General features: G+C 42.6%; 1 protein-coding gene across 5 annotated transcripts; it reads right to left on the minus strand.

The window, feature by feature from the left end:
* Positions 1-2,896: 2,896 nt before the first annotated feature.
* On the minus strand, positions 2,897-7,911 carry LOC111981954 (uncharacterized). Of its 5 annotated transcripts, none has more exons than XR_011481844.1 (5): positions 7,770-7,911; positions 7,561-7,639; positions 6,655-6,791; positions 4,183-5,506; positions 2,897-3,975 (listed from the first exon to the last, which is right to left on the minus strand). XR_011481844.1 is itself a non-coding variant. In XM_024147816.2 (4 exons), the coding sequence occupies exons 1-4, from the start codon at positions 7,848-7,850 to the stop codon at positions 3,674-3,676; spliced, it is 765 nt and encodes a 254-aa protein (XP_024003584.1). In that variant the 5' UTR covers positions 7,851-7,911; the 3' UTR covers positions 2,897-3,673. The 5 variants fall into 5 exon arrangements, 1 of the variants encoding a protein (XP_024003584.1); XR_011481846.1 differs by having other exon boundaries at positions 4,183-4,959; positions 5,245-6,791; XR_011481845.1 differs by lacking the exon at positions 6,655-6,791.
* Positions 7,912-21,808: the final 13,897 nt, after the last annotated feature.

Below are 21,808 nucleotides of genomic sequence, written 5' to 3' on the forward strand. Positions count from 1 at the left end.
GTCGTGAGTTGTTGTCAAAATGCACCCATATATCAGATTATATCTTCGATTACAAGATGCTGCCCAAGATGTGTGTTGATAGGCTAGTTATTCTCTCATAGTACATACGTTTTAAGGCTTGGACTGGAACATGTCTCATATAGAAGACAGATTCAATAAGTAGCTTACATGATGTCTGGATGACTCTTTCCTGTCTGTGTATGAAGTGTTGTGTAGACTATTGTCACGTTCCTGACCGTTTTCCTTTGTCTTGTATTTATTTTAGTTGGTCAGGGTGTTTGGGTGGGTTGGTCTATGGTTGATCTCTATGTGGGATTTGGTGTTCGGCCTGGTATGATTCTCAATCAGAGACAGCTGTCAATCGTTGTCCCTGATTGAGAATCATACTTAGGCAGCCTGGGTTTCACTTGTGTTTTGTGGGTGTTTGTTCCTGTGACTGTGTTTGGGCCACACAGGACTGTTTCGGGTTTGTCACGTTTGTTGGTTTTGTATTTTGAAGTGTTTTGTTGATTTTTCATTAAAATATGAACACTAACTACTCTGCATCTTGGTCCGATCCATGCTCCTCCTCGTCTGAGGAGGAGAACGACTACGACAGCCGTTACAACTATGGATGCTATGGAGTACTATCATCAAACACAGACTTGTCTTTTAATGCGTTGGCTTTATTCAATTAATGTAGAAGAGATAAAACTTCCCCACATTAATTTACTATAATTAAGAGAGCTATCTGATGAGAATCAGCAAATCCAAATGAACTTTCCCAAGCCCAGCTAGACTTAGATCATCCCTTATAAACCAGTCCTRYYRAAGSCTSKMWWWWKMSAGSCTTYRRYAGGACTGGTTTATAAGGGATGATCTAAGTCTAGCTGGGCTTGGGAAAGTTCATTTGGATTTGCTGATTCTCATCAGATAGCTCTCTTAATTATAGTAAATTAATGTGGGGAAGTTTTATCTCTTCTACATTCATTGAATAAAGCCAAAGCATTAAAAGACAAGTCTGTGTAGCAAACAGATGTTGTTGAAATTATGAGAGCTGAAGAACACAATAGTTTCCGTTAAATAGCAGAACACTGCAAGTCATTGAACCAATAAAAAATACAAAACAGGAACTTTCCCTCATTAGCTAATTTAAAAGAAGAGAGTAAGGGCACAATGAAATGATCTACCATATTTTCATTCTAAACTTTTATTTTCACATAAACACTTATAAACTACGTATAAAATACATTTGTAAATATACAGAGCAGTGAATATTCTCCATTATGTAGTGTGTGTGTTCTGCATTCTGTGTTCCTATGCTATGTAACAAATATGTACAAGGAAGCATATCATGTATCCCTCAACCACACACCAATTACTTGCAATTACTTCCATATTCCCAGCCAGTGACGCGCATTGGTTTGTAGCTAGCCATTGTCATTCATGCCAGCCCCAGCCCTTGGGAGCTGACTTCTGACCCATAGGCCAGGCCAGAAATAGACTCTTATCTTCCTTAGACTTGCAGTCTAACACCCCACTTCACCACCCCTCAACACACACATCTGTCCTTACACTCATGCTTCGTGAACCAGGGTCTTCGCTCCTCTCTCTCTTATTGATCCAGTGTCTGATTGGGTGGTGGCTCTGCTGGAGCGTGTTGTTTTTGGCCTATTGAGCCGACTCACCCTCTACTCTGTCCACAGTGGCTGACCTCTCCTCCTGCATCTCTACTCTCTCTAGGGAGCCTTTGGACCAGCATCGCTGAGTCTCAGCCCTTAACCGCCTGTCTCACCACCGTGCTCTAGGGATAGCCATGTCAGGTCTCCCTACATTTACATTTACATTTAAGTCATTTAGCAGACGCTCTTATCCAGAGCGACTTACAAATTGGTGCATTCACCTTATGACATCCATACTATGTGGGAGCAGGTGTTATCTTTTTTTAGTCTGTTCACTCACCATGCACCCATCTGTCTGTGTGTATATTACAGTGGAACTCTATAAACTACATCACAAACAGGAATTTGTCTCCCAGTCAAGTCAAGTTAAACAGAGATGTGGTTCTCTTAACCGCTGTGTTGCGTTAAATCTATACAGACTAGGCTACAACTAAAGCCCCTTGTGGACCTTTGTACACCTTAGAGCAGGTTTGCCAAAAGGAGGCCAATGACCATCATCTCCATTCTAGATAATGTTTGATTTTACTGAAACAAACTGTCAATCGATTTATAACACTTCAACTATATTTCTGATCATGCCCTGTTTGGACAACAGGACTCATCATATTGATGAGTGTTTGATAATGACAACAGGACTCATCATAGTGTTTGATAATGACATCCCACTTTGCAGGAATCCTCATAATTGTCGGGGAAATGTACCTATTTATCAGAAAAATGCAGCATGTGTTGTTATACTGTGTACTCAACAGGTACTTTTAACATCTCTCACAGCAGCCCACACAACATGTGCAACAAGGTCAGTCTATCTAAAACACTTTGCATATCCTCGCAACAAGGTCAGTCCATCTAAAACACTTTACATATCCTCGCAACAAGGTCAGTCCATCTAAAACACTTTACATATCCTCACACCTGGATAATGCATTAGATATGTGAGTTTGACACCACAGAAGTCATGTGGATTGATTTGAGTGTTTTATAATGACAGACATTTTACCCTTCACTCCTTCACTTTGCAGGAGACCCCACATTGGCGTAGAGAAAATTGATAGGAAATGTGTCACATCAAAGTGTTTTTTTATACAGAACAGTTGGATTGGAATTCATACAGCGTGAGTGTGTTTGTATGCAGAGGGAGAAGAGTTGTGTATGATTGGTTTGACAGTCCTCTCTGGTGGGATGACTCTGCCCCCTTGTGGTACACTGAGAAGGAACTAGAAATGCAATTTGAATGACCATGAGTCCTCATTCTTTAACTGTCAATGTCATGAGTACCATCAGTGGTCTGGTGCATTTAATTGAGAACTGGTACAGAAAACAACAGGGGTGACTATATTTGCTATGGTATAATACAACTTGTATTTTAGAATCCAGAACACACAGTAACATGTCCTTCTAGCCATGTTTTGACATTGCATTGATTATTATATAATCAGTCTAATCAGTTCTGACTGGAAAACACAGCAACAAGATATGGCAGACTTAATAAGCAAGATCAGTCAATTCAACAATACAATTTATAACAGCTTTATTACTCATCTAACAGCAATACTATTTCCGTCAGTAAACACTTTCACCACCAGGAAGCAGTATTCTACTACTGTAATAAGCAATGCAATTTAAGCAAGTGTATAACGTTGAAGACAAACAATGAACAAGATGAGAACKGATGAATACTTCTTACACTATTCTCAAATCCCAATGTACAATGATTTTCAGTTTTAAAATTCAATTGTATTTATTGTAATTTCTTTGATATTTTGCTTCCCAGTATAAAAAGTGAAAACATATATTCTCTTTGGCCATGGCAGTCCAGGTTTTCTTTCTCTTCACTCAGTAAGAGAAAGGCCCTGATCCATCCTGTGTAGATGTGCCCTGACCAGGAAAGCCCTTTGCCCTACTGTAGTTCCAAGTCCCATGTTCAGTAAAAAACCTCCTGACCTTCCCATGACTAGTCCTATGTTATGATTATGAGTCCAACCAGGATGAAGACCAACAGCAGTCTGCTCCTAGTCCTTGTCCCTGAAGAGATCCCTCTTGGAGTAGTGCAGCTGTTTGTGAGAGCTGTAGGTTCTACTACTAGGTATCCACAAGGAGCAGTTGTAAGGCTCACTCCCAGCCTGGGTAGGCAGGGTACTCCTTATATCAAACAGCCCCTCTTCATCCAGCTGGCTCTTTGTGCTGGCCGACTCTGTTATATTCTCAGAGCCCAGGAACCAGTGTACTGTGCCTTCTGGGTAAACTCCAAATAACTGGCACTCAACCTGAGACTCATTCTGGAACACTTTGTGCTCAGATGTCCTTAGGCACTCTGCAATGTTGAGGGAAAAATAGGATGAGTATTGAGTAGTTCTCAAKTAACATTCACATAGCTGGAGTGCRTCTAACAATTTCATTGCCATATTTGTGTAATATTTGGTCTGACTTGCCTACATGTGTCATTGTTGCAATTGCTCYCATCCTACAACAGCATCATCATTAGTTRTATAGGAGCATTATTCCCATACAGTATACAGACCTTGCATTGTCACAGTGGTGTTGGCAGCTGTGATCGTTAGGTTGGAGCGCAGTTTGCAGGTGTAGTTACCCTGACTGGACGGCATCACCCGAGTCAGATTGAGTGTGAGGGTGYTGTTTGTGTTGTCACACCGGAMGCCAGGAAAGGARAATACACCAGTGGCATTGACCACACACAGCTGTTTCATTTTCCTTACCCAGGAAAAGAGAATGATCTTGAGTGGGCTTGATGACATGATGTCACACTGCAGGGACACATTCTGATCACACTGAGCCTTTACCTCAGTACTGGTTCTCAGCTCCACTTTACMTGTGAATGGATGGATAAAGAGGAAACTGTTATATCGCCAGGTATAGGAAGCTTTCCATGCTTACACACACTGTATTTACACTGACCAAAAATAAATCAAATGCAACACTTGAAAGGATTTTGCTGAGTTACAGTTCATATAAGGAAATCAGTCAATTTAAATAAATGCATTATGCCCTAATCTATGGATTTCACATAACTGGCAATACAGATATGTATCTGTAGGCCACAGATAACGTTCAAAAACAAAAGTAGGGGCGTGGATCAGAAAAACAGTCAGTATCTGGTGTGACCACCATTTGGCTCATGCAGCCCAATGTATCTCTTTCGCATAGAGTTGATCAGGCTGTTGATTGTGGCCTGTGGAATGTTGTCCCACTCCTCTTCAATGGCTGTGCGAAGTTGCTGGATATTGGCGGGAACACGCTGTCGTACACGTCCATCCAGAGCAGTGGTCACCAACCTTTTCTGAGTAAAGATCACTTTGGCAGTCAAAAAGCAAGCGGAGATCTGCTGCTCAGATTATTATTTTTTACATTAACCTCWCACAAACAGTTGTAGGAAGGAGGTTTGGGCAGTAGACCTAACACATTATCACAGCATATTGGCTATATGATTGGCCTGACAATATTGTTAATCAGACCATATTATATTTCGAACTCGAACTTTAAAAACAAAATAGATCAGTTGGTTTATCACTGTGGAGCATGAATTTAAATAATTTGTTTTTTTATTTTACTGGACTGATGGTACCTGCATCTGATGGTCAACGAGGTCAAATCACGACTTCAGTGATCTCCAGGTCGAAAAGTCCGAGCTCTAGAAAGACGCCCGAGTTTTCCGACTTGGAATTCCAAGTTGGATGACCGTTCAAAAGACTACCAACCACCTCTCACGTCCCTGCTCTCTCCTTCCTTTCCCCCGGTGAGACTGACCAGAGAGAGGGGACACAGTCTTCCACCTGATGGCGAAACTCGAGTCCCACATCTGCCTCATGCACAAATTCATGTTGTTCCTATGACCAGAGAAAGTTAAATATTCCTTATTATTAAAATCGACACGACGAGCTGCTAATAATAATAAAACGCAGGGCTATCGATACTTGGCTACTCATTCTTAGCAGCTGCAGCCCGAGCGGRAGTACGGAGAAGCGCGTTTTGTAATAGTGATGAATAAAAACAGTGACAGTGCTGAATATAAACTTAAACATGAACTCACTCATAAAATCAGCAACTCTTTRCTGTATTCGTTGACAGTCTCWCTGTGGTCATGGTTTTAAAAGTTATAAAATCTTACGTACGCTAGTAGCCTATTAAACTTAGCTGTGGCTAGGGTCATGGAAGCTCTGTAGCCACGKTGATTTRAGCTATCMGATTGGGCAGCGCAGTAGGTGCACTCGATTTAGTCAGATTTGCCGGTCCTGTGGGTAGGCAGAGTTTGTCTCATGGAAACACTTTGCTTACCCGGTGCGCTCAACACGATTTTAAAAAAGGAGCGCAAGCCTTTATCGTTCGTTGGCTTTTCTACAGAAATATTTGGTGATCGACTAGGAATGCCTTGAAGATCGACCAGTTGGCGACCACTGATCCAGAGCATCCCAAACATGCTCAATGGGTGACATGTCTATTAAGTATGCAGGCCATGGAAGAACTGGGCCATTTTCAGCTTCCAGGAATTGTGTACAGATCCTTGTGACATGGGGCTGTGCATTATCATGCTGAAACATGAGGTGATAGCGGCGGATGAATGGCACAACAATGGGCCTCAAGATCTCGTCACGGTATCTCTGGGGATTCAAATTGCCACCGATTAAATGCAATTGTGTTCATTGTCATTAGCTTATGCCTGCCCATACCATAACCCCACCGCCACCATGAGGCACTCTGTTCACAATGTTGGCATCAGCAAACTGCTCGCCCACTGCTCGCCCAAACGACCACATTCACGCTGTCTGCCCGATCAGCAGTTGAAACTGGGATTAATCCGTGGAGAGCCCACTTCTCCAGCATGCCAGTGGTCATCGAAGGTGAACATTTGCCCACTGAAGTTGGTTACGACGCCGAACTGCAGTCTGGTCAAGACCCTGGTGAGGACGACAAGCACGCAGAGCTTCCCTGACATGGTTTCTGACAGTTTGTGCAAAAATTATTTGGTTGTGCAAACCCGCAGTTTCATCAGCCGTCCGCGTGGCGGGTCTCAGACGATCCCACAGGTGAAGAAGCCAGATGTGGAGGTCCTGGTCTGGCGTGTTTACACATGGTCTGCGGTTGTGAGGCCGGTTGGACGTACTGCCAAATTCTCTAAAACGACATTGCACTCGATTTGGTAGAGAAATTAACATTCAATTATCTGGCAACAGCTATGGTGGACATTCCTGGAGTCAGCATGCCAATTRCACGCTCCCTCAAAACTTGRCTTGTGGTGTGGGACAAAACTGCACAATTTAGAGTGGCATTTTATTGTCYCCAGCACAAGGTGCACSTGTGTAATGATCATGCTGTTTAATCAGCTTCTTGATATGACACACCTGTCAGGTGGATGGATTATCTTGGCAAAGGAGAAATGCTCACTAACAGGGATSTAAACTAATTTGTGCACMGATTTTGAGAGAAATAAGCTTTTTGTGCGTATGGAACATTTCTGGGATCTTTTATTTCGGCTCATGAAACACAACATGTTGTGTTTATATTTTTGTTAAGTGCATATTGTGGCCATAGCCAGTTCAGCTAGGAAAGAAGGAGTTGTGAGAACTTGAAGAAAGTTTGTTTCTGTAGAAAGCAGATCATCTTTAYTCAGGTCTTCTCAAGGTAATACTACAGATTCCATCTTTCTCTTTATCGATGTCCTAGCCAGACAGCATGGATCTTTTGAACCAAAAATGTTTTGTACTTTTATAGCAGAATCTTATCCAAAATTATTTGAAATATGGCTGTACTTTCTGTATTTGCTGGATGTGACACATCCTTACTAAAAGACAAAAGATTGATACCTCAAGCAGCTTTTTTGCCTGGTAAAAAACAGCCAAAATATGTTTTTGTGCACTGTCTCACAATGTTAAAAATCACTTACTTTCACTGTTGACAACTGAAGAGAGCCAGATGGCTAAGACCCAGACAAAAATGACCTCTGTTTTTCTCTGTTGTTTCATCTGCATTTAAATTGACATTAGTTACTTTAGACGGCACAGTTCACAGCTCAAGCACATGGCAATAAAGAGAGAGGATCCAATCCAAACCACAGTGTTGCTTTCTGATATGTAGTATAGCAGTACTACTCACCATCTTGTTAAAGCTCTTAAAATCACAGTCTTCTCTGTTTATGACTTCCTGCCTCTCTTTTCCTGTGAGTGGTTTACTCATACAGATTTAAAGCACTTGAACTAACCTCAAGCTGTGTTTAGGGCTTGCACATTTCTGAGCCAGAGRAKKKYYYMMMWYYYMAWTKKWMKRWWAMMWKGRWCATTCCTCTGGGTTTGTTTTCATGCYTAATGTCATGTAGTGTCAGGTTTRCACTAGAACATGTGCAGACTGGCCTCTTTGCTCTGGGTTGAGTGAGGAACTATGCTGATKRTTYGGGCAAATGCAAGCAGCTTCAGATTACTTTTCAGTTTCWCTTTYGTCAGTCATCTGGAAAGGCCTCTAGTTATTTTTATAAACTCCATGTTTGATTYATTCCCTTATATGGAAATGATGTTCTATTTCTTGTTTATTTCAGTTAACAGGGACAATAGTTAGTACTGCATTCCCCCCTTCTTCTCAAACTAATCATGACCGCACCCTTTAGCCGCACCCTCATCCTACTACTCCTCTGTTCCTCGGGTGATGTGGAGGTAAACCCAGGCCCTGCATGTCCCCACATCCTCATTTGTTGACTTCTGTGATCGAAAAAGCCTTGGTTTCATGCATGTCAACATCAGAAGCCTCCTCCCTAAGATTGTTCTAACTCACTGCTTAGCACACTCTGCCAAACCCTGATGTCCTGCCAAGGTGTCTGAATCCTGGCTTAGGAAGGCCACCAAAATTCTGAGATTTTCCATACCCCAACTATAACACTTTCCGTCAAGATAGAACTGCCAAAGGGGGAGGAGTTGCAATCTACTGCAAGATAGCCTGCAAAGTTCTGTCATACTTTCCAGGTCTATGCCCAAACAGTTCGAACTTCTAATTTTAAGAATTAATCTCTCCAGAAATAAGTCTCTCACTGTTTGCCGCCTGCTACCGACCCCCCTCAGCTCCCAGCTGTGCCCTGGACACCATCTGTGAATTGATCGCCCCCCATCTAGCTTCAGAGTTTGTTCTGTTAGTGTGACCTGAACTGGGATATGCTTAAACACCCCGGCAGTCCTACAATCTAAGCTAGATGCCTCCAATCTCCACAAATCATCAAGGAACCCACCAGGTACAACCCTAAATCCGTAAAACATGGGCACCCTAATAGACATTATCCTGACCAACTTGCCCTCCAAATACACCTCTGCTGTCTTCAATCAAGATCTCAGCGATCACTGCCTCATTGCCTGTATCCGCTACGGGTCCGCGGTCAAACGACCATCCCTCATCACTGTCAAACGCTCCCTAAAACACTTCTGCGAGCAGGCCTTTCTAATCGACCTGGCCCGGGTACCCTGGAAGGATATTGACCTCATCCCGTCAGTTGAGGATGCCTGGTCATTCTTTAAAAGTTACTTCCTCACCATATTAGACAAGCATGCTCCGTTCAAAAAATGCAGAACTAAGAACAGATATAGCCCTTGGTTCACTCCAGACCTGACTGCCCTCGACCAGCCACAAAAACATCCTGTGGCGAACTGCAATAGCATCGAACAGTCCCCGCGATATGCAACTGTTCAGGGAAGTCAGGAACCAATACACGCAGTCAGTCAGGAAAGCAAAGGCCAGCTTTTTCAAGCAGAAATTTGCATCCTGTAGCTCTAACTCCAAAAAGTTCTGGGATACTGTAAAGTCCATGGAGAACAAGAGCACCTCCTCCCAGCTGCCCACTGCACTGAGGCTAGTAACACGGTCACCACCGATAAATCCGTGATAATCGAAAACTTCAACAAGCATTTCTCAACGGCTGGCCATGCCTTCCTCCTGGCACTCCAACCTTGGCCAACAGCTCCGCCCCCCCGGCTGCTACTCGCCCAAGCCTCCCCAGCTTCTCCTTTACCCAAATCCAGATAGCAGATGTTCTGAAAGAGCTGCAAAACCTGGACCCATACAAATCAGCTGGGCTTGCCAATCTGGACCCCCTATTTCTGAAACTGTCCGCCGCCATTTTCGCACCCCCTATTACCAGCCTGTTCAACCTCTCATTCGTATCATCTGAGATCCCCAAGGATTGGAAAGCTGCCGCGGTCAAAGGGGGAGACACCCTGGACCCAAACTGTTACAGACCTATATCCATCCTGCCCTGCCTATCTAAGGTCTTCGAAAGCCAAGTCAACAAAACAGATCACTTGACCATCTTGAATCCCACCGTACCTTCTCCGCTGTGCAATCCGGTTTCCGAGCCGGTCACGGGTGCACCTCAGCCACGCTCAAGGTACTAAACGATATCATAACCGCCATCGATAAAAGACATTACTGTGCAGCCGTCTTCATCGACCTGGCCAAGGCTTTCGACTCTGTCAATCACCATATTCTTATCGGCAGACTCAGTAGCCTCGGTTTTTCTAATGACTGCCTTGCCTGGTTCACCAACTACTTTGCAGACAGAGTTCAGTGTGTCAAATCGGAGGGCATGTTGTCCGGTCCTCTGCAGTCTCTATGGGGTACCACAGGGTTCAATTCTCGGGCCGACTCTTTTCTCTGTATATATCAATGATGTTGCTCTTGCTGCGGGCGATTCCCTGATCCACCTCTACGCAGACGACACCATTCTGTATACTTCTGGCCCTTCCTTGGACACTGTGCTATCTAACCTCCAAATGAGCTTCAATGCCATACAACACTCCTTCCGTGGCCTCCAACTGCTCTTAAACGCTAGTAAAACCAAATGCATGCTTTTCAACCGTTCGCTGCCTGCACCCGCACGCCCGACTAGCATCACCACCCTGGACGGTTCCGACCTAGAATATGTGGACATCTATAAGTACCTAGGTGTCTGGCTAGACTGCAAACTCTCCTTCCGACTCATATCAAACATCTCCAATCCAAAATCAAATCTAGAGTCGGCTTTCTATTTCGCAACAAAGCCTCCTTCACTCACGCCGCCAAACTTACCCTAGTAAAACTGACTATCCTACCGATCCTCGACTTCGGCGATGTCATCTACAAATACTTCCAATACTCTACTCAGCAACCTGGATGCAGTTTATCACAGTGCCATCCGTTTTGTTACTAAAGCACCTTATACGACCCACCACTGCGACCTGTATGCCCTAGTCGGCTGGCCCTCGCTACATGTTCGTCGTCAGACCCACTGGCTCCAGGTCATCTACAAGGCTATGCTAGGTAAAGTGCCGCCTTATCTCAGTTCACTGGTCACGATGGCTACACCCACCCGTAGCACGCGCTCCAGCAGGTGTATCTCACTGATCATCCCTAAAGCCAAAACCTCATTTGGCCGCCTTTCCTTCCAGTTCTCTGCTGCCTGCGACTGGAACGAATTGCAAAAATCTCTGAAGTTGGAGACTTTTATCACCCTCAACAACTTTAACAATCTGCTATCTGAGCAGCTAACCGATCGCTGCAGCTGTACATAGTCCATCGGTATATAGCCCACCCAATTTACCTACCTCACCGCCCATACTGCTTTTATTTATTTACTTTTCTGCTCTTTTGCACACCAGTATCTCTACTTGCACATGATCATCTGATGATTTATCACTCCAGTGTTTAATCTGCTAAATTGTAATTATTCGATTTATTGCCTACCTCCTCATGCCTTTTGCACACATTGTATATAGATTCTCTTTTTTTCTACCATGTTATTGACTTGTTTATTGTTTACTCCATGTGTAACTCTGTGTTGTTGTCTGTTCACACTGCTATGCTTTATCTTGGCCAGGTTGCAGTTGCAAATGAGAACTTGTTCTCAACTAGCGTACCTCTGGTTAAATAAAGGTGAAATAAAAAAATAAAACATAAAGGGAATCGTATTGTAAAATGTTGCCCTTGAAGTCCATACATTTCATACTTTTGTGTGTTTTATAACCTTGCTTCTACTATCTTCCATCTCTTGAATATTTCTTGAGACTTTCCTTTCGTCCAAGAATAACATCTGGAGTGATACTAGAACACCCACGTATCCTCAAGCTTGCCTTTTATTTCCCCGTAAACATTTTCCTCAAATTCCCCTAGTATCCTCATATGGAATTATAGGATACTGAGTTTTGACCAGGCAAAAACAATGTTAGTTGAAGTCTTGAAGGTCAAAGTTGCTTAACTCTCACTTATCCATCATTTCTTCTTGTCTCTGGCTTTTCTGTCACTATGCAATACACCCCCTCTCAGAGAAATAGATTCTATAGCATCTGTCCACCCACTTGTATTGAAAATAGATTGAAATGTAGTTCCYCTGACACATCTTGACAAACTAAGGGTATTTTAATTGTCCTTGACTCACTGAAAGACATGCTGTTGTCAGAGAGAAGAGCGATTGAGCAACAATCTATTCCTACAGTGTAATTACATACTGTATCCCCCTCAGATTGAGAGTTTTACGTATTCTGGAGTCTCAAGTTTACCTTCACATTGAATTCTTTCACAGCTATTATTCACCTATCACACTTCCTTTTGTTTCATGAACCTCAACAATAAAAAATCTAAAAGAAAACCCAACCACTTTTATTGCCATGTTTATTTATTTTTCAGCACTTTGCTGTTTAATGACACAGATATAATCAAATGTCTCCTGGGTCTTGCCAGAGAACGCATCGACCTCCAACACTCATATAGGCTTTCAGCGGTAATTATAGACTATGTCAAATCCTCGCAGCATTACAATTGGCCTGCTGGTGTATGAAAGGCAGAAAGTCAACTTCCACTTAGTGGCTGCATTCAAATCTTTAACCTCATTGATAGCAGCACTAATAAAAATGTTATCTTTCAAAAAAGATGGGCCAAAATCATCATGATGGCCCTTTAGTGATTTGGGAGGGAATTAGAACATGGCCTTCCTCATAAATGTTATTGACTGTGGTAGTGACTCTGTCAATGAGAATCCCTATGGGGAAGATAATCATTAATGTGCTCAGATTTCATAGTGATTATCAAAGGTCAGGGTTGTGAAACACTGTCCTCTTTCCTACCTGTGTGAGGAGGGAACTAGGGCCTTAATCGCAATAAGGAGGGCTTGTAGAGCCTTGTCAGTGCCCTGAGGGAGATTCACATGGCCCACCCCTTAATTACCCACTCCCTGACTCATTCATCTGGGAGTTATACATGACACCTTGACCATGTGACATCACAGTGGTAGTAATTATCCGTTGCCTTTGTCAAAATTAGTGAACATCAATATGGAGAAATGTATACATTAAATTAAAAACTCAGTTACTGTATATGTAATTGCAACAGGAGTCTACCAGTAACCTGTCTGCAGTGTCATAACTTGCCCAAGAATGTACTACGATTGTCAAATAAAATTCTAGAACTGATGATTGCTTAAGACCACAGCTACCTGGGCATATTTCCATACTTGCCAACTGGATACAGACGGGATATTATATAACATATCTGTCAACATCTGAATTAACATAATGGGCAGTGGGTGGCAGCATGTCTTGGATTTTAACACCACAGCAACCTTCTTTAACAAATATATTTCGGCAGTGTCTGTACACAGCCAGCAAATCTCATCTGCCTTTTAGTTGTCTTGTGAAACACACAATGTTTGTCAGTCAGGGTACTGTGAAGTTGGTTCTGAATTCTAGCTAAGATAACAGACAAACCGAATCTGTCCTAACCCTTGTCTTAAGGGTAAAAAATGACCCGCCACTATGTTTAACAGCAGAGAACCCCCTAAATGATATTTTTTCAACTTGAAATTTTAAATTTCCTAGAGTGACCCCAACATTAGAAAAAGTTAAACATTGCCTATTTCCACCCTGGCGGTGTACAAAGATTGTCTTAGGGTCATTTAAAAAATCATTTACACACCACACAAACCACAGTCACACACATACACACAATGAGAAATTGAGATGATATGTGCTACTGGTTGAACTCAGCCAGCAGCTCCTGAAGAGGAAGATCACCATGGTTGGTACAGTTAGAAAGAACAAGCCTGAACACTCCTCGCAACAAGGGGGAGACAGGCCTTCTCATCAATGTTTGCCTTCACCCCCACCACCACTCTAGTTTCTTACCACCCAAAGACTAACAAGAATGTGGTCCTCCTGAGCACACTGCACAAAACAGCTGAGATCAGTGATCGTGAGGACAGGAAGCCAGCCATCATCCTTGACCACAACCACAACAAAGGAGGCGCGGACTACCTGGACAAGGTGATTGGAACTTACAGCTGCAGGAGGATGACTGCCTGCTGGCCCCTGGTCATCTTCCATAAATAACATCATTGATGTGTCCTCATACAATGCCTTTGTGATATGGAACAAGATCAACCCTACCTGGATGCCTGATAAGCGGAACACGAGGAGGGTGTTCCTGGAGCAGCTGGGAAAGGCACTTGTAACCCCACACCCCACACATTCAAAGAAGGGAGTGCCTTGCCCACACAGCAGCCTCTGCAGTACTTGTGAAAGCTGTTTAGAGGGCTGAATCTTGTCCTGATCCACCTGAGGCTCCAGCTGGGGCAGGCAAGAGGAGGAGATGTCAATTCTTCCCCCCAAAGGAAGACTGTAAAACAAATACTATGTGCTGCACATGTTAGAAAGACATTTGCCAAGTCCATGCACACACACTTGCATACTGTCCTACATGTGCTAATTAGAGTTGATTGATTAATGTTCTTCACGTTTTTGTTTTGTATCTATTATCTTATTTTATTCGTATTTGTTGTTGTTTATACACCTTGTGGGTGGGGGCTGGTAGAAAATGGGAGAAGACTAGTATTTTGTAGTTGAATTCCTAATTGTACAGTATATAAGAATATATATATCACTGACTTATTGTTTCCCTTCAATAAAATGCATTCAAAACTACTTTCTTCACATTTCTGCTACTTTCTTAGGCTAAACAAGTGCTGTCTCTTGCTAAAAAATGTATGTTTACACCTATGCTGTACCTTTAGCAATAATAATAATAATAAACCTCTACTTTAAAAGAAAACAATTATGACAGGTGTGTTATAATAAAAAACGAGTGGTGTCCACTGATTAAATGCAGTCTTTCTGYATTGTGAAGAGGGAAAACCCACATATTCACAAAGTTTGAGATGAATGACAGGTTGTTTCTTCATGCAAAATAGATTTAGGGTTTAAAATTCAATTAAACTGCTTTATTTTAGGGGTTTAGTGAAGGCAGGTCATTTTTTACACTTAGGACAAGGGGAGTATACAGCATGTTAAGACTAGACTAGGGTTAACAGCTTGGTCCTGGCACAGGCTCTATCACAGCAAACTGACATTTCTAGACTGGTGTGAATCAATGCAACATAGCCACACCAGAGGAACCAGAACCAGGTGCAAATGAGGACAAGTGCGCATTGGTTGAATATTGAGGAAGCTTACACTTGGAGGAGTGTTTTTGGTGAGGAGGAGGGGAGAGGTTCAGATAGCGAGGTCACATTTCCATCCAGTCCTACACTCTCTTGAGAGACAAGTTGGTGTAAATAAAGAAGTTGCTTGTGTTAAAGTAGTGCTGTCAGATCTCAGACATCTCTGTTTTTCAATATATGTGACAGAGTTACAGCACAGTGCTTCTTATTCAGTGTAGTCTATACAGACATCAGCACCGCATTCAGCAGGTATTCTTCTGGGTTATAAACCAGCCTGTTCCTCACAGGTGGAATACAAAGGAAAAAGAGGAAGGAAAGAGACTCCAAACCTTCAGAGCCATTTCCCTTTGATGTGTCACTGTGCCGAGCAGTGTRCAGATGTAGGATCTTAATTGGATCACTTTTTTGTTGCTGAGAATTTGTAGTGTGTTTGAGTTWGATTTTTTTCTTCTAAATTTCATATTTCCACTTTAAAATGTCAGACTTAATTTGCCCTAATGAATAATGTATCAACCCCTACAAAAATGTCAATATAATCCACATAACAATTCACATAACTGTTGCTGCAGGATTATTTTCCTTCTCTAGCTAACTGGCTCAAATTAAGATCCTACATCTGTACCTGAGTAGTGAACAAATCCCCATCCACCAGTCATAGTCCAAAGCATGACAGATGAAGCAGAAGCCTGGCTGGTTTATCTGCATTTCCTTTATACAGGGATTCCTATATAGCACAGTAGAATATATTCTAGGAAGGCAGAAGTATGATACTTACAGTATGACCTAGGAATAACATCATCATTACGTTTTGGTCAGAAATGTATTGTAATGCCAATAACCATTGAGTAATTTGATCAACAACATAAAGAATACTCATACCATATTGCATGCTAATATTTTTGGTGCAGCAAATCACAGCACCATCATACTATTACAGAATGAAGAAGCAACCTTTCCTCCTTGGTTTGAACTAACTATAGAATTGAGATCAAACTTGAAAATGAGGGTTGGCATTTTGAGTACACTGTTCAGTGAGTTTCTTCTCTCCCTGCCTGCAGGTATTAACGCTGATGGGTAGAAGTGTTCCCGGGTCCCCTTAACCTGGTCTAAGGGGAGGAAGAGCATTCCATCTCTTGAAACGGCTTTGTTCATCTTCGCCTGGAGCGACAGTAAAGCAGCAAACAGTGCTGAGGTGCAGAAAGATGCCCTTTTCTTATCAGTGGGGAGGCTTGACAAAATAAACCCTCAGGCCAAACCTATATATATATATATACACAGTTGAAGTCGGAAGTTTACATACACCTTAGCCAAATACATTTAAACTCAGTTTTTCACAATTCCTGACATTTATTCCTAGTAAAAATTCCCTGTCTTAGGTCAGGATCACCACTTTATTTTAAGAAAGTGAAATGTCAGAATAATAGTAGAGAGAATGATTTAATTCAGAGTTTATTTCTTTCACCACATTCCCAGTGGGTCAGAAGTTTACATACACTCAATTAGTATTTGGTAGCATTGCCTTTAAATTGTTTAACTTGGATCAAACGTTTCAGGTAKCCTTCCACAAGCTTCCCCACTATAAGTTGGGTGAATTTTGGTCCATTCCTCCTGACAGAACTGGTGAAACTGAGTCAGGTTTGTAGGCCTCTTTGCTCGCACACGCTTTTTCAGCTCTGCCCACACATTTTCTATAGGATTGAGGTCAGGGCTTTGTGATGGCCACTCCAATACCTTGACTTTGTTTTGCCACTACTTTTGCCACCACTTTTGAAGTATGCTTGGGGTCATTGTCCATTTGGAAGACACATTTGCGGCCAAGCTTTAACTTCCTGACTGATGTCTTGAGATGTTGCTTGAATATATCCACATCATTTTCCTACCTCATGATGCCATCTATTTTGTGAAGTGCACCAGTTCCTCCTGCAGCGAAACACCCCCACAACATGCTGCTGCCACCCCCGTGCTTCACGGTTGGGATGGTGTTTTTCGGCTTGCAAGCCTCCCCCTTTTTCCTCCAAACAAAACGATGGTCATTATGCCCAAACAGTTCTATTTTTGTTTCATCAGACCAGAGGACATTTCTCCCAAAAAGTATGATCTTTGTCCCCATGTGCAGTTGCAAACCGTAGTCTGGCTTTTTAATGGCGGTTTTGGAGCGGTGGCTTCTTCCTTGCTGAGCRGCCTTTCAGGTTATGTCGATATAGGACTCGTTTTACTGTGGATATAGATACTTTTGTACCCRTTTCCTCCAGCATATTCACAAGGTCCTTTGCTGTTGTTCTGGGATTGATTTGCACTTTTGCACCAAAGTACGTTCATCTCTAGGAGACATAACGCATCTCCTTCCTGAGAGGTATGACGACTGCGTGGTCCCATGGTATTTATACTTGCGTACTATTGTTGTAGAGATGAACGTGGTACCTTCAGGCGTTTGGAAATTGTTTCCAAGGATGAACCAGACCCGTGGAGGTCTACAATTTCTTTTCTGAGGTCTTGGCTGATTTCTTTTGATTGTCCCACGATGTCAAGTAAAGAATCACTGAGTTTGAAGGTAGGCCTTGAAATACATCCACAGGTACACCTCCAATTGACTCAAATGATGTCAATTAGCCTATCAGAAGCTTCTAAAGCCATGACATAATTTTCTGGAATTTTCCAAGCTATTTAAAGGCACAGTCAACTTAATGTATGTAAACTTCTGACCCACTGGAATTGTGGAATTATCTCTCTCTCTCTCTGAAAATGTGATGGAAACACATTGAACATTAGATTTTTATTTGGTACATGGAAAACTTAAACAAAAAAGTACATTTTGTGTGCACTACGTTATCACGCACTGATTTTTATCTGCACTAAGTCAGTTTGTTGGAAACACTGGTGGGAAAATGTTTATATTTTCTTCATGCACATTTTTTTATATTTGCATTAACATCTGTCGCCCAAATACAATATTACTTTCGTATTACAGCAAATAGCCTAAAGTTAAGGCTATATTAGAAACTAATGTAACATTCACCCTTAAAATTAGTAACACATCCATGGCCACATTTTGAATTTACTGTAACTATACATTTCTTATGTAATMATATAAAGTGTGCATGTTCAAGATAGCATGCATAGGTCATTGCAGGTATGTGGAGATCTTCACAATTGCCGTAATAATCTGTGCAAAATCTCAACCGGCATTGATCACTTGCACCATGTACTTTTAATGTAATCTCAACTGCAATCCAGGGCCTGGTTTCCCGATAGCGATGGAATTTAGGCTTACGAGTGTTTTAACTATACATATTTCTTACAATGGCCAAAGATGTACACTGAAAACAAATATGGGGTTGAGGTCAGGGCTCTGTGCAGGCCAGTCAAATTCTTCCACAACGATCTCGACAAACCWTTTTTGCATGAACCACGCTTTGTGCGCAGGGACATTGTCATGCTTAAACAGGAAAGGGCCTTCCCTGAACTGTTGCCACAAAGTTGGAAGCACAGAATCGTCTAGAATGTCATTGTATCCTGTTGAGTTGAGATTTCCCTTCACTGGAACTAAGGGGCCTAGCCCAAACCATTAACAGCCCCAGACCATTATTTATCCTCCAACAAACTTTACATTTGGCACTATGCATTAGGGCAGGTAGGGTTCCCAGATTTGTTCGTCGGACTGGCAGATGGTGAAGTGTGATTCATCACTCCAGATAACCTGTTTCCACTGCTCCAGAGTCCAATGGTAGCGAGCTTTACACCACTCCAGCCCACGCTTGGCTTTGCGCATGGTGATCTTAGGCTTGTGTGCGGCTGCTCGTCATAGAAACCCATTTCATGAAGCTCCTGACGCACAGTTCTTGTGCTGATGTTGCTTCCAGAGGCAGTTTGGAACTTTAGTGAGTGTTGCATCCGAGGAGAGACGATTTTTTAACGAGCTACATGCTTCAGCGGTCCCATTCTGTGCGATTGTGTGTCCTACCACTTCGCAGCTGAGCCGTTGTTGCTCCTAGACKTTTCCAYTTCACAATAACAGCACTTACAGYTGACCGGGGCAGCTCTAGTAGGGCAGAAATTTTATGAACTGACTTGTTGGAAAGGTGGCATCCTATGACGGTGCCACGTTGAAAGTCACTGAGCTCTTCAGTAATGTTACGTGGAGTGGAACAGGGAAACCCAAAAGCAGACTCAGACGAGGAGACTGGGATGAAGTAACCAAGGTATTTATTGAAACACGGGGAAGATGGAGTGCAGGCCAGGGGAAGCTTGAGCGGGTTGCAGGAAACCAGGTGCGGAGGCTGAGGCTGGAGCGAGAGGGGTTGGGACAGGGTAAGCAGGTCCRGAGCAGGTCCGGAGGGGTATCCAAGGAGCAGTAGAGTGGGGTGGGGAGAGTGGGGAATCCAGGGTAGACAGAGTAGCAGGATGAGGAGACAGGGACCAGAGTCAGAGCGGGCAGAACTGTAGCGCAGAGGAAAACCAAGTCAGGCAAGGAAACCAGGCACAACAGGATCTAAATAGTAACAAACGGCTAGAACCGTAGACTGACTGAGCAGAGATTACGATCTGGCAGTGTGGAAGTGGCAGGACTGAGTCTTTGTAGAGGTCTTGATTATGGAACAGGTTGCAGCTGGTGGGGATCTGCTCTGACTCCAGCACACCTGTCTCCGCCCACACAATCACACACAAACGGAGAGGGAGAGGGCACTGGGGGAGTGGTGGCAGGTCAAGGAGACACAGGATGAGCAATAGAGGGCGTGGCAGGAGCAGATGTAACAAGTAAGGCCATTCTATTGCCAATGTTAGTGTATGGAGATTGCATGGCTGTGTACTCGATTTTATGCACCTGTCAGCAACATGTGTGGCTGTAATAGCTGAATCCACTAATTTGAAGGGGTGTACTTTTGTATGCAACTCTACTTGCTCGCTAGCCTAACTTCCTTTCATGGGCAATGATACGCCAGGCCTGCTTGTTAACACTAGCAATCTACATCTAGCTACATATTGAACTTCCATCCTCTCAGGACAGGGTCACAAAGTTTAAATTTAAGGTTAGATCAGAATCGCCGTTCTAATCATTGGTCAGTACGGAGAATTAAGTAAAACCACAAGTCCAAATCCAAATCTCCATCGATGGCTAATTTAGAAAGGGACGATTTTAGCTAGCTAGCTAGCTAGCCACCAGAGGAAAACAACATAACCATACGTTGTTTTCTGTCAATAATGAAGTTTGGCTTCAATAATGAAGTTTGGATTGGGCAAATCCAAACTGGCTTCCCTTGACACGTTTTTTTGTGCGCCAGCACCATACACAGCTGAGCTGACTCAGTTTAGCTCAATGCTGATTGGTTATTATTTTATTTGTTTATTATCAAGGGATGACAAATGCTCGCTGGCTTCTCTTGCATTCAATGCTACTGGCAGCAACAATGTCATACCCTTTCTGACCAGACAGCATCAGATAGATAACCTACACATACTGAGACAGAGGGGTGCTGTTTTGTTCGTTTGGATGCTTTCTCCGGTGAAATACGTACAGCCTCTTGCGAATTGAAGGAAATGTATGAATCACAGATAGACGAAAGATACATGATTTTGTATGTTTTTTTGTTGTTGTAAATGTTTGGGGGAAGCCTGGCTTTCCTTGGCAACCATGAATACACGTCACTGGGTCTATGTAGCCTACAGTAAGTAGGCTGTTTTTATTTTAATGCAGTCATCTCGGTTTTCATTTTAAGCTGAATTTTTTCCCTTCCCTTGTTTGTAACAATTGCAAAGACTTTGGCAACTCTATACTTGTAGTCAACTTCGTTGTGAAGTTATCAGTGGTCACAGAGCTTCAGATAAACGTATGGGTTTATATGTTTAGCGGACAAGTGACAAGGTAGGGAAAAATGCATCTAACGACAGACTTAGCTGTTCTAGGAGTGGTCTGAGGCAGTTGGTAAATAAATAGCGTTTTCAATTGCAACTTTAGTAACGATGGTATTGGCACGATGCTCCTACGAAGGTTCTAACTTAGCCTTAAGATGGTTTTGGGAAACTGGGCCCAGGTCATTTGGTTCTGCTATTAGATAAATAAACAAAATATCTGACATTGTATTCCCATTTGAACTTTGCTGTGCTTTAAGAGGGTTGAAAGCATAGTGATAACACATTGGAAATTCAACTAACTTTTGTCTGTCTTTTTTTAGTGGTTGAAAATAGTTTGTAATCTCATTTATCAACGTCTCAACCAAATATGACCCAATTAATTATCCACGTTGAAATGACGTAGTGTAGTACCATAGGGGATTTATATATAGAAGGGACCTTTGCTTCCTTTGAGTTGCTGAGGGAAACTTCCCAGAAGTAACTTTTTCATATTGTGATAAGGTGCGTCTCGGTGAGAGGTGTAGGAGTCAGGCGCAGGAGAGCAGGGATACTGAGAAGCGTGTTTAATATAATAATTATATATTCATAGTCCACCAATACAAAATTGGCACAGATCCCTCTATATAAAGGTCCCACAGTTCACAGAGGAGATCAGTAAAACAAAACCGAAACTCGTGCCAAATGCACGGAGGAACAAACTCAGTTCCGAAAATAAACTACACGTGCGTAATAACGAGAACAAGAAATATCAACCATAAACGAGCGCAACAACCCCCACAAGCTTAATCCCGCACGAAATAAGGCAGGTAACAGGTGCCCTATATACACACAGAAATAAACGCAATTG

The sequence above is a fragment of the Salvelinus sp. IW2-2015 genome, linkage group LG20 (genome assembly GCF_002910315.2).
Source record: "Salvelinus sp. IW2-2015 linkage group LG20, ASM291031v2, whole genome shotgun sequence".
NCBI classification, from domain to species: Eukaryota; Metazoa; Chordata; class Actinopteri; order Salmoniformes; family Salmonidae; genus Salvelinus; species Salvelinus sp. IW2-2015.